At 39.9% G+C, this 13,691-nt stretch overlaps 2 protein-coding genes across 9 annotated transcripts in view; one reads left to right on the top strand and one right to left on the bottom strand.

The window, feature by feature from the left end:
- Window positions 1-5,886, bottom strand: part of TMEM68 (transmembrane protein 68) — a 44,431-nt gene extending 38,545 nt beyond the window's left edge. For 2 of the 4 annotated variants that reach the window (XM_032315698.1, XM_032315700.1), the window contains exon 1: window positions 5,734-5,880. The gene's annotated coding sequence lies outside the window, so the exon portion shown is untranslated. Of the gene's footprint in view, window positions 1-4,809; window positions 4,973-5,733 lie in introns of those variants that run through there. The other 2 variants (XM_032315699.1, XM_032315701.1) reach the window with 2 other exon arrangements.
- Window positions 5,887-5,931: 45 nt separating this feature from the next.
- The window catches only part of TGS1 (trimethylguanosine synthase 1), a 39,791-nt gene continuing 32,031 nt past the window's right edge, over window positions 5,932-13,691 (top strand). For 3 of the 5 annotated variants that reach the window (XM_032315692.1, XM_032315697.1, XM_032315693.1), the window contains exons 1-2: window positions 5,932-6,232; window positions 11,509-11,573. In XM_032315692.1, coding sequence (XP_032171583.1) covers window positions 6,129-6,232; window positions 11,509-11,573 — 169 coding nt within the window. In that variant the 5' untranslated portion in view covers window positions 5,932-6,128. Of the gene's footprint in view, window positions 6,233-11,508; window positions 11,574-13,691 lie in introns of those variants that run through there. The other 2 variants (XM_032315696.1, XM_032315694.1) reach the window with 2 other exon arrangements.

Raw genomic sequence — 13,691 nt, forward strand, 5'->3', positions numbered from 1 at the left:
CCGTAAAAAGAGATAATGGTTCATGCTACAATAGGCATGAACCTTGAAAACATACTAGATTAAAAAAATCAGATACTAAAGGCCACATTCTATATGAGTCCATTCATATGAAATAACCAGAATAGGCTAATCAATAGAGACAAGAGGGTAAGTGGTTGCCAGGGGCTGGGGGGAAGGGGCAATGAGAAGTGGCCACTAATGTTAACAAAGGTGTCTTTGGGAATAATGAAAAGGGCCCAGAATTAGATTGTAATGATGGTTGTACAACCTTGGGAATACCCTAAAAACCGTGAAGTTGTACATTTTTAAGTGGTCAATGTTACGCTAAATTATACCTCAAGAGAAAAAGAGATTTTAAATATTGTTAATAAATTAAAATACATGACAGTCTCTCAAATATGTTAAAAGGAGCTTTTCCTAGGCCTAAAAACCATTTTGATGATCTGTCCCTTACTGCTTAATACAATGGCCCTAATAATCTAGTCTTATTTCTGACTTTAACAGGATCATAACATCTTGTGATTTTATTTTTCTTAAAGATTTTATTTATTTATTTATTTGACAGAGAGAGAGAGAGATCACAAGTAGGCAGAGAGGCAGGCAGAAAGAGACGGGGAAGCAGGCCCCCTGCTAAGCAGAGAGCCTGACGTGGGGCTTGATCCCAGGACCCTGAGATCATGACCTGAGCCACAAAGGCTTAACCCACTGAGCCACCCAGGCACCCCCCCATATCTTATGATCTTAAAACCTTTAGTACTACCCCCCACTCAAACTGGTAATAGAACTGTACTTCTTATCCTCAATTACACTCTGACTTATCAAACAAGCACAGTACAGCAAAGAGGGACATCTTCCTAAGTAGTCACTGAACAGTGAGTGGCCCGGTGCTGCACACAAGAACCTCCTCCAAAATAGTCAGTCATCCTCGAATTCGATTTAAACTTTCCGGAACAGAAAACTCAAAAGGTGTCGATTCCATCTTCAAAATCATCCAGATCTTGCACATACTTATCTCACTGTAACTTTTCCCTACTGCACCCACTTCTACACCATAGAACCTTTTCCATTACACAAACTCTCAAGTTTCAACAAAGCTATGATGAGCTGTGAAATCCCATTTTCTGGTCAGAATCCTTAATTCTTTCAATCACTCCTCAGACCCCAGTTTCATAACCTTTCAGCACTCAGGTCACTCCCCATGACAGACTCTAGTTGTATGATATTGAGTAACCCACTTGTAACTCAACTTGCTAAGATCTATAAAATTAGGATATGGTGGTACATATACTACATTAGATGATGATAAGTGCTATGGAGAAATATACAGCAGGATAAGAGAAAAATAGAGGTCTACATCACTCAAGAGGGTAGGAGGGAGGGTTGCTGTGTTATATACAGTTGCCTGGGAAGGACTCTTTGAAAAGTACATTTGAGCAGAGACCTGAGGAAATGAGGAAGCAAACTATGTGGGTATTTGGAAGAGAAGTCCTGGCTAAAATAAAAGTAAATACAAAGGATGTCTACTGGTGTGGTCTGAGGAGCAACAAGGAAGAAGGCTGAAGAAGAGTGATAGGGAGAGCAGTCAGAAATGGAGAGAGGAGTAGCACCGTAGAACTCTGTAGGCTTAGTTTAACTTTAAGTGAGATGAAGAAGGCACCAGAAGAGTGAGACTGCCTAACCTGGGTTTTAAATGACTGCCGTATTGAGAATACACTGCGTAGGAAACAAATAGGAAGTTCAGGCAACAATTGAAATGAGTGATGAAAGTGGCTTGGGCAACGTGACAGAGTGAAAGTCTGTAAGAGATGATAATTTCTGGATATACTGTGAAGATAAAGCCAAAGGAGTTGCTGATGAATGGATGTACAATATAAGTGAGAGAGAGAGAGAAGTCTGGGATGACTACAGTGTTTTGGCAATATGGGTCTGTACGCTAGGAGACTCTGTTACTTATTGTATGACCTAGGCAAGTTACTTATTAAGTCTGCCTCAGTCTCTCCATCTGTAAAGTGGGGATAATAGCAGTACCTGTCTAGTAAAACTGTTGTGAAGAATACACACACACACATTTTAGATTTTATTTATTTATTTGACAGACAAAGATTACAAGTAGGCAGAGGCAGGCGGAGGGTGGGGAGAGTAGGATCCCCGCCGTGCTGGGAGCCCCACATGGGGCCCGATCACAGGACTCCAAGACCATGACCGGAGCCAAAGCCAGAGGCCTCAATCACTGAGCCACCCAGGTGCCCCAAGAATATATGTTTTTAAAAAAACGTTAGAAGAGTACCTTCCACTGTGTAAGCCCTAAGTAAGCATTGCTAGCATCGTCATCATATTAGCTTGCTTGTGAAAAGATGGAGTTACAGGAAGAACAGGTCTGGGATTGGAAGAGAGATCAGAAATTCAGTTTTAAACATGTAAAGATTCTAGCAGACATCCAAGTGAAGACCTTAAATAGGCAGCTGGTCATAGAGATTAGCAGGAAGATCAAATTTGGAGAAATATATCTGGGAATTGGGAATATAAATATTGTATGAAAACCATGAAACTAAAAAAGATCCTTCTAGGGAGGAAATATAGAATTAAAAAGAGCCCCCAGAACTGAACACTGGGGCACTCAACATTTTAGAAGTTGGGACAACAATGAGGAACCAGCATTCCCCTTCCAGGAGTGGCACCCTGCATGTCAAAGTAACAAAGTGTTCCCAAGAAGAAAGGAGTTATTCAGTGGTTTCAAATGATGCAGAGAGGTCTAAGAAATTATCATGGACCATTGGGTTTTACAACACAGAGACACTGACAAGTCCAGATAATTAAGAACTATTTTGTACAGTGGGGATGAAAGTCGGGTGGAGTAAATTCATGAAAAAGTGAGAGGAAATGAATTGGAAACAGCAAATATGGACAACTCTTCATAGGAATGCTGATGCAAAAAGGAAGAGAGAAATGGGTGAGCACCTGGAGAGGAATGTGGGCCAAGTTTGTTATTGTTTTGAGATGAAAGAAAACATGGTCTTTAATACCAATGCTAATGCCTTAGTGGGAGAGTAAGAAATAGATGAGGCAGGAGAGGAGTAATTGTTGGCAGCAGTCCTTGACTAGGCCAGAAGGGACAGAATACAGTGTATAAGAAAGGGCATGGCATGGCTCATATAAGACTTAAAACATTGGGTTATTAATTCATTTACTCAACATATGTTTACTAAGCAAATTACTTGTGCTTGACACTATTCTAAACACTTGGGGATACACTAGTAAACAAAATCATATGAGAAAACATATGTAAAGCACTTAGAACAATATGCCTGGCACATAGTAAGCACCTAACAAATACGAGCTAAATAAAGATAGACCTTAACTGTGTTCATTCAAATCTCTGACAAAAGTGTGGACCAAGACAGTGCCCTAAAGTTTGTCACTAAAGAACTACCAGAAGAATCTGAATAATAAGCTTTTAAGTTGATAAAATACTTACTTTTGATGGTGTGAGAGCAGGGCTTTAGAACTCAATGAACACAACCTTTTAATTTTGCAGAAACCAGTTAAAAAGAGAAAGCCAAGCTGACTTGCCCAAAGTTACTAAATTAATTCAGTGAAGAAACAAGGGCCAAAATTAAAACCCGGTTCTCCTACTTCCTACTCTGGTTTTCATTACACTTTCTTTAATCTCTCTCTTCCCCTCTCTCTCTCGGTCTCTGTCTCTCTCACAGAAAGGCTGAAAATGTTAAAATTGCAATCTCTGTTCCCTCTACTTCCGCCTAGCCCTCCTCTCCCTCCAATTTGGCACAGACTATATTTGACTCCTTACCAATCTATTCTAATCCAATTAAAAACTATAATTGTAAAAGATGTTCTGGGGGAGATACAGTATCTTAATTACCAAAATTCCAGGTCATTTCCTATTAAAAAAAAAAATCTACAATTAAACATAGCCGGGTGCATCACATATAAAGAAAATATCACCATGCTGATATTGCTGGTGAGGAACATTTACTGTAAATGACCTTATACATTTTCAAAGTAAGAGTATTTTGAAAAATAATACATCAGAACAGAGGATTTTTTGTTTTCTAGAAAGCTTTACAAAAATTAAACAATTTTTAAACACCCATTATCAGGACTTTTAGCACCATGGATGCCAACAGATCCATTTCTTACTTTTAGTATATAAGCCACATTGAAGATACACTGAAAATGCCGATTAAATTAAATAGTCACTGAAATAAAATTAATTTCCCTTTTCTCTCCTGCATTGAAAATAGTTGTTTAACAGGGGTTTAGGATTCAGCCCTAGTGAGTAAGCATTCCACTTCAAACTAAAAGAAGTTTCTCTAATATAAATTAAATAAATATATCTGGGAAACCTAATCATTTTATCTTTAAAACAATGCCCTTCAGATTCAAGCTTCAAACTCTAGTTTCTATTATGAACGACCTTTCAAGGTTTTGTGTTTTGTTTCTGGGTTTGTTTGGTTTTTTTTTAAACCCAGGACGTCCTTCAACTTCTAGCTAAAATCCTCCACTGTGATCAATACTATTCCAGCTTTTTTTCTTAACCTCTCCTCGTGCCCCAAATGCGGCCTGTCTACACCGGCGTGTCCGTAACTGTGCAGCACTCCTACTTTCTTGAGACACTAAAATGAGCATAGCCCGGATCCCAAAGTAAGACAGCAGCAAGGATGTGGAAATAAGCACTTCGTGTGGAAGTAAACATTTCATTTGGAAAATTAATTTTCTATTTCCATCCCATGGAAAACGCGACCAAAATACTAAACCTTAAATAGTAAGCCTTAAACACTCGGATTTTACCTCAGTCGTTACACACGCTAAAGAATGCCATTTTGGCATTAACAGCACAACCAAGTCCGGAAACGCTCCCACCACCTTCGCGCGGGAACTTGCTTCTTGGAGGAAGCTGCCTGGACAGTCTCAACGACTACCACACACCGAACACCAACTGCCCTTTTCAGATCTAGCAGTGGCGTTCCGGTTTTCGGCATCCTTAAGCGCACACGCATTTTTCTTCCGCGTCCGCCGCCTGAGGACCGACAGAGAGACCTGTTCCACCCGCGGCAAACCCCGGGGACCGCCGCGGCGTCCGCCGCGCGCAAACCAGGTACCCACGGAAACTGTTAATAGCAATGAGAGGTCTGACAGGCTCAGTTTCATTCAGTCCTTCCAGCAGCCCTAGGAAGCAGGGACTCTTCATCACTCCGATTCTACGGATGATCACAAGGAGGCTCAGAAGGGTTAAGTCGCTTGCCGGGGCACACAGGTAGCAAGGGAGCATCAGACCCGGATTCCGCGCCCGACCTGCGGGAAGCCTTCTTAACCACTTCATTCCTGCGGCCCCCCGAGCCCAGGACGCTCGATTCGGATCCTGGAAACAGAGGTCACGGGGCAAGCCCAGAGGCCTCTGCCCAGGTTCGGACACCTCGCCCCGCCGCCCAAGTTGAGACAAAACGAGGTTTTTGAGCGCGAGGGGGGGATGCGCGGCGGAGAGAATAGGCTCGTTGTGACCCAGGCAGGATCACGCGCCCCCGCCACTCCGGTGCCCGAGCTGACACCGAGTGCCGCGGGAAGCCCAGCCCGCCCGCCCCCACCGGGGACTCCCGGGCCGTCCCACCGAGACTAGACGTGCGGCCTTGGCCGCTCCGAGCCCCGCGCGACTGACGCGGAGCTATGCGCCCGGAGGGGAGGAGCACTAGGAAGCCAAGATGAGGACAGACACACCTCGGGCGGGAGGGGCAGAAGCGGCTCGCCCTCACCCTCGAACAGCGGCGGGAGCTCTTCGGTGGCTCGGCGACCGAGGGAAAAGGAGAAATTTCAGCGGCGGGTCTCTCCCCGGAGCAACCTGGTAAGAAAAAGACAAACTGCCGCTGCAGCACGGACGGCGTTGAGTGTGACACCCCCATCGCCCCGCCCCTTCCCGTGAGCGCCCGGAGCCACTTCCGGTGGCGGCTCCTTTGCCCCCTCCAGGTTCGAGGGGCCCCGGGCCCGTTCCTGTTCCCTGACGTATCCCTGGGCGCGCCGGCGAGACCTCCCTTCGGTCTCCGGGAACCGAGCAGAGGCCGGAAAGGCCTGTCCCGTGCCGCTTCCCGCAGAACGTCCTGCGCTGAGGTGGTAAAATGTGCTGCGAGAAGTGGAGCCGCGTGGCCGAAATGTTTCTCTTCATTGAAGACCTGGAAGAGGATCATAAAATCCTTTGCCTCTGCTCCAGGGCATTTGTAGAGTAAGTAAAAAATGGTGTTCCTCTTCATCTCTAGCATGGTTATTTCCCAGAAATGTAGGCCTTGCAAACTACATGGAATTGGGATCCACGGCCGGAGTATAAGACCCTTGGGCAGGGTGATGTTTCAGGAAAAAAAAAAAAAAAAATCTTGGGCTTCACGGAGAGGTCGCCGGTTGCCATTAAGTCAAAGAGTAAAATCTACTTTGTAGGCTTTTGTGGAAAAAAAAAAAATGGTAGCTGATTTATTTCGTTTTAATGAGCGGACATTTAAAAATCGGGAGAAGGGAAATGTAAAATGAAATCTCCTTAGTGGCTGTGACGTCACAAGTTGAAGGCTGAGTAACTCTTGGGGGTTAACATTTTTTAAACCTTAAGCTTTATTAAAAGCTTAAGCGCAAATGCGCTGAAATAGAGTTTCTAATTACCCGAGAAAAAAAGATTTAGCTCTTTGGAGTTTTGAAATGCATTTTTGGAAAATATATGTTTGGGGTAAACAGTGCCCTGCATGGAAGAGAGCCGGCGGGTAGGAAAAAACTGACTGAAGAATTGTACTCTGGGTGAGGCTTTCTTTATATTAGGTGTGTGAGTTTAGCCACTTGAATCTTTTCTTCATCCCTAAAACAGGTATATCTGCCCCGGTTATCTCACAGGCTGATTGTTAGATTCAACTTGAGGAAGCAAATTTTATGTGCTAGAGTTTTAATATAGTTTATTGGAGTAAAGTTTAAGTTTGAAGCAGTTCTCACTGTTTGCCATTGTGTGTTTGTGGAGTAATTGGAAAATTAATCCAAAAGGAAATCACTTTAATTTTAAAAGTATTGTCTTTGTACACATGCATGCATGTATTCATTCAATAAATGCTTTTTGTGCTTCCTTGTATTAGCTACGCTGATGGGCACCGGGGTACAAGAACTGCCTGTCCCACACCCTTTGAGTTTACTTTCTAGCAAAGGAGATGAATATTAGGACAACTGTTACATATATATTTAGCAAATTACTCTTGTAAGTACTGTAAGAGAAAAGTACAGATATATATGATAGCAGAAACCTAACCTTTCTCCACAGATCACAAGAGATTGTTGAAGGAAGTAGTATTTGAAAAGAAGTCTAAAGAGCAGAGATAAACTGGGGTATATTTGAGCGGGAAGGAGCAACAATCAGAACTCTGAGTAAAAAACAAAAGAAAGCCAAGACTGCATACTTAGTTCTTAGCCTAAAGCTGGATTTGAGTCTTGGGGTTGTACTCCTTTCCAGAAAGAACAGAAAGACAATGTAAGTTATAAATGTAAAGGGTTGAGAAAAATTGTCATGCCGTACCCCTACAAAACTATGCTTCTAGATTTCAATTAAAGTAACTTTATTTTAAACACAATGTAATTGGTGTATATATCAATTAGTTTGAATTTAGTCTCATTTGAATTAAAACATTCCTCCTCTATAGTTCAGGTAATTTCATACATATTCTTAAAACTTAGAACCTCTATTTACTTAGTTCAAGTAAAATTGAGTTCAAAATAAGGAGAGAAAAGAATGGCTTTTTCCTTTAGATCATTTAATACTCAGATAAATTATAACCCTTTAGAATGAAAAGAACATTTTGAAATTATCTCCAGTAGCCACTTGAGAAGTCTTTGGGATCACTTCTAGGCCTTTTGGCTAACATCAAGTGGAGGAATCTTTGGGACTTTGGAGACATGCTGGAATTTCAGAGGCTTATTAGTTTAACCCTGCTTTCCAGATAGGGAAAAGGTTTGTTTCACAGTCTTCTTTGTTTGTTTCAGTCTTAAAACAACACATTGATTCTAGAATAAGTTATTAAACTGAGAAAATAGTCCATGTAGCAGAAAACAGAAAATGAGCATTAGCATAGGTGCCTAATACCTTTTTAGTATTGAATTGATTCTCATACTGAGTAAGGTTATTGTACACCTCTCCTCAAAGGCAGGAAATAGAACCTAACATCGTTAACTAATGTTTATCATCTGAGGACATTATATTAACATACTGTCTTATGAGCTCTAGAATAATAATTTTGTTTCATTTATGCATTCAGGTTTCCATTAGTTATATATGTATGATATAATGGAGCTCTTAAAAATAATCTTTATAGGGGGGAGGGGGTTTGGGAGAAGGGGGTGGGATTATGGACATTGGGGAGGGTATGTGCTTTGGTGAGTGCTGTGAAGTGTGTAAACCTGGTGATTCACAGACCTGTACCCCTGGGGATAAAAATATATGTTTATAAAAAATAAAAAATTTAAAAAAAATTAAAAATAATCTTTATAGAGCCACCTGGGTGGCTCAGTCCCATTAAACAACTGCTTTCAGCTCAGGTCATGATCCCAGGGTCCTGGGACCAAGCACTGCATCAGGCTCTCTGCTCAGAGGGGAGCCTGCTTCTGCCTCTGCCTCCACTGCTCCTTTTTCTTCTGCTCTCTCACTCACACTCTCTCTCCCTCAAATAAATAAAATCTTTAAAAAAAAATAATCTTTATAACGGCTCAGTAGTAAAATGAAAAAATACTTTGTATTAACATATCTGAATATAAAATATCTACACTATGATTACAGTTATGTAAAATTGTGTCTTACACAAAGACAAAGCCTTAAATTACAAAGCCTAGAATTGAACATAGGGAAATGATGGAGTAGTAAATTCTTGTTATAAAATTGTTTATACTATAAATAACAGGCTTTTCTTAATTTTCTTAAATCATTTTAAAATAATTTCCAACTTGCAAAAATAGGTCAGTACAGGAGTAAAGAATGGGTTCAAACTTAAACAAAAAAACAAAAATAGGTCAAAGAACTCTGATATTCCCCTCCTAGACTCACCTAGTATTAACAGTTAACTGCATTTGCTCTATCTCTCCCTCTGAATACACACAGACACACGCGTGTGCCCCCCTCCTCCCCTGCACACAGTTTTTAGTCTTTTTCTGAACGACTTGAGAGCAAGCTGCACATATGATTCCCCATTACTCCTAAATACTCCATTGTGTATTTCCCTAAAACAAGTGTGTTCTCTTTCATAACCACTGTAGTGGGTTCATATTTCCCCAACTTTCCCAGCAGTGTCTCTTTTCTTTCTGATCCAGAGTTCCACATAGTTCCTTTTATGACTTGTCAGTCTCCTCTTTTGGAAAAATTCTTCACCTTTTCCCTCCCTATCATGGCCTCAAAATTTTAAAAAATGCAGACCTTATCTTGTGTGCTGGTCTTCCTTAACCTGGGTCTATCTGACATTTCAGCACAAACAGAGCTGGGCCATGCCGTCTTGGCAGGAATGCCACAGAAATAATCCTGTGTTTGGCTCTGCATCATTTCAGTCACTTGCTGTGGACCCATTCCACCCCTGATGACATTGACCTCCATTACCTAATTATGTTGCAGTCTCATAACTATCTCTGCTGTAAAGTCAAACTGGTTCCATTTGTATGTATTAGTATTTGGAAGGAAAGTACTCCAGTATTAGTACCCTGTTCCTGTGCCTGAATCAGCTGAAGGTTTCCAAAGAGCAGTTCTCTATCATTCTGCTTTTATTAGTTGGCATTCTGCAGGGAGAATGCCTTCTCTCCTCATGTATTTGTTTACTCCTTTATTTACATTAACATGAATTCTGGATTATTCATTTTTTTAGTACATTCTATTTTATTACTCTCATTTATTTTGATGTTCACATAGTTTTAGCTGTTATGGGCCCCTCGAGGTGGCTTGTATATCATTTTGATGTGTCCCTGGCCTTCTCTGACCTCCTCCTAACCCTCTAGCACAGAAGGTGACCCAGGCTTATCTTTCTAGTCTGTGCTTCAACCTGGAGCTTCCGCTTCTCCAAGGTACCTTGGCTCCTTCTAGCAGAGTAGTGTTCAGAAACCAAGACTTGCGTGGTCATTGTGTTCTTTGCTCCTGGGTTTTCATTGCCTCTATGCTCTCTCAGCAGACACAGTTAGTCAGGATATATCTGTGCTTTACATGCATACATAAATACCTGTATGTGTATAGAAAATCTTGGCTGTCATTATCCTAAATATACTTACTTGCTCAATGTAACCAATCTTGCCACCATATTAGTCTCCTCCTCCACCTGACACCTAGTGCCCCATATCTGTGGGTACTGGTGGGGACACCATTGATGTCCTCTGTACAGCTGCTGATCTCCCCCACCACCCTAACCACTTCTCCATTGTCCAGTGTTCTTGGGGACTAGTGGGCATGCTGCCAAAGCACTTTTGCACTTTAGCCTCTGGCCTGTTTGCTGTCCTGCTATGAGTGATCACCTACTTTATGTTTTATAAAGTACCAAAAAATAAACAGGAGGACAATAAAATATATCAAATATACAGGAATTTTATTTTGTTGACTTTATTGTTGCCCCATTAGAAAAATAGTATTCGCTAATACTTGAAGATTGCCTTATTATGGCACTTCTGGTGGTGTTTTTTACAGCTGAATTTAATGGTAGGAAGATAATATCGAAATTTTAATTTTTAATTGTTCGTTAAACTCATTTGGGTTAGGTAGTTTCCAGTCTTAGCAGATAGAGAAAAAATTTAGAAGTAGATATGTAAAGAAAAGTTTAATCATTCACTGTTTTTTAAAAATTGTTGAGACTAGGATGGCTGTCTGGCTCAGTTGGTGGAACATGTACTTTCCATCTCGGGGTCATGAGTTCAAGGGCCAGGTTGAGCTTGGGGCTTACCTAGATAGGTAGGTAGGTAGGTAGATAAAATTTTACAATTGAGGGTGAATTGTTTTGATTTATGTTTCAGTTTGATTAAATATTTAAATAAGAACTTTGGGGGTTAATCCCCACAACAGCCTTTGCTCAGACCATTAATATCTTGTCTACTAGGCATGATAACTTGGCCTATTTGCAAATGGAGTAGGATCTGCATGTGGATTTATATATATGAGTAAGATAGATCTTTCCACTTTTATGCTCATTTCTTCGAGCAAATTTAAAGAACACTTCATTGTTCATGTATTGTAAGATTGATTCTTCCTCCAAACCAGAACTACCATTTAATTTTAATAATCAGTAATTAACAATTAAAGATGCTTCCCATGTGCTATCTATTAAATATTTTACAATATACTATTCTTATAATAACTTCACAGGTTATGTATTATTACCTGTATGTTACAGATGAGGAAAATATATTAGCAGATTGCTTTTCTGTTCCTTAACCTTGTTAATTAATCTGTGCTGCCTCAAACTTGTTTTTTTCTCAAGTTTATAATTTATTTCAATATTGACTATTTAATTTGCTTTGTAGAGATCGAAAATTGTGCAATCTGGGATTAAAAGGCTACTATGTCAAAGGCAGTGGCGACAATGCAGGTAATACAGTGTAAAACATTATGGCCCTTTTCTTGTGCAAAGTAACTAATAGTGTATTTATTTTAAATATAATTTGTTATACTACATTAATTTGTTGGCATTAAATATTATAAATGACAACCAGTAATCATAGGTTACTTTCCTTATTTTTTATTATAACGTGGTTCTAGAATCCCTGTCAAAGCACATCTTTTTTTTTTCTGTAGCTAGCTCCTGTGTGGACTTGAGGTAGCCTCTTTTGCTCTATGTAGTTGTTGCCATTAGATAAGAGCAAGATGAAATTTGAAGCTTTGAAAAGTAGAGAACATATGTTTTTTTCAGCAAAATTTTATTGTGCGGGAAGATAAACAGAGGCACATTAAAATTTTCAGGAGTTTATTTGAACTTACATCTATGCAACTCAGGCAGTTGCCAGCTCCGTAGATAGGAGCACCACTATAGGACAGGAGTTAGGGGAGAGTTTTTTAGTAGAGAGGATATAGAAGCAAAGCAAGGAAATTATTGATTGGCTCTATCTTAAGGAATGACCTCATTTGGGGAAGCCTAGTTAGCTGTTTGTGATTAGTTGTTCTTCAGTGTTCTTTTCTTAGATTTGAGTGCTTTGATTGTGGCTTATGTCTTTGGTTTCCTTACAGAGACAACTAAGGCCTTCAAGCCACCTCAGTTTAATGACCTTCTTGTTTAATACTTTAACAACTTTATAGATAAATTATTCAGGATAAATGCAAAGTGAACATCCTTAGTCTTCGGCTTGAAGTAAAGAGGCCACAATCTGGGTTAACTTTCACAAATAACAAATAGAATTTATTATGTATTTTGAGTCTTACCTAGTTAACCTGAAAACTATCTTGGTCTCTCTCAGACTTCCCTCAGTGACCTCATTTGTTCTTTCCACACAGGTCTTTTTTGTTTCTCTAGGTAGAAAACTAGCGTGAGTTCTAGGCTAAATTCAGCACAAATTAAGTGCATCATGTTACCCTTAAAAATCCTTTAACTCTCACAGTGGTGGAACAAATCACTGTTTCTTTAGTTGATCACTGAATGAAGTGTTTGGTTTACATTTCAATGTAATGTACAAATAAGGTTTCTTTAGACACCAGGCTCCTAGTGAACATAAAATATGCATACCATGAAAGGATCATAAAACTTAGCACATTTGTTTTTCCTATTTGCTGTCTCCTGATCTTTCATAAGTTCATTGAATAGAATGGTGAGTGGAATCTTCTTTAGGTAGGTATCTTTTTTCCCTCTTTGTTTTAGTAGAATTTATACACAGAAGATTCCTCTTATTTACAGTCCCCATTTTTGGTTTGTAAGATTCACTCTTATTGTCTATGATCATTTAGCTGGAGTGCAGCTCAGCCCTAATTGAGTATGTCAGTGTATAAAGTGATACTTCTTTCACATTTTAAATGGTTAATGGAGCTTTTGAATGGCATTTGTCCAATTAATGGTGTGGTAAACTTTTATATAACCATGCTAGTATAAAGCTAAACTTGTTTCGTTATAATAAAACAGGTTTTCTGGGAGAATCAGGGCATTTGAAAGGAACTTCCAGTTTAGGGGATTTCAGACGTTTATAGCTTTCATTAAATCATGACTCCCACGGAGTCACAGAATATAAATCCCAGTTGTGATTGAAAAAACCATGAGGCACCTAAAGACATACCTTTTGCCACTCTTCTTACTAGATCCTAAAGCAAACTCCACAAATCATCATTTTAAATTCACTGATCTAATTGAGGAATATTGCTCATTGATAATGATATTCCTTATTGAGTATGATATATCCTTATTGATTATGATATATCCAATAATAATATTACTTATTGAGTAATAAGGAATGTGAAAATGTGTTTTCCCTGTGGTTATTCTGCCACATTCCCTCTTATATCCTCAGTACTTTGCACAGTACACAGCACAGAGGACATGCTCAGCAAGTGTAAGTTGATTAGGCAGCTGGTGGTGGGCAGAGCCATATTAGAAGTTGTCTCCTGATTCTTAATTGGCTATTTCTTACTTGTCTGTGTTACCCCTAAAAAATCGTAACCTTTGCATAACTCTTGGTCTCAGGTTTCTCTTTAAAATGAGGATGAGGGGCCCCTGGGTGACTGTTAG

This window comes from Mustela erminea, chromosome 16, assembly GCF_009829155.1.
Source record: "Mustela erminea isolate mMusErm1 chromosome 16, mMusErm1.Pri, whole genome shotgun sequence".
Classification (NCBI taxonomy): Eukaryota; Metazoa; Chordata; class Mammalia; order Carnivora; family Mustelidae; genus Mustela; species Mustela erminea.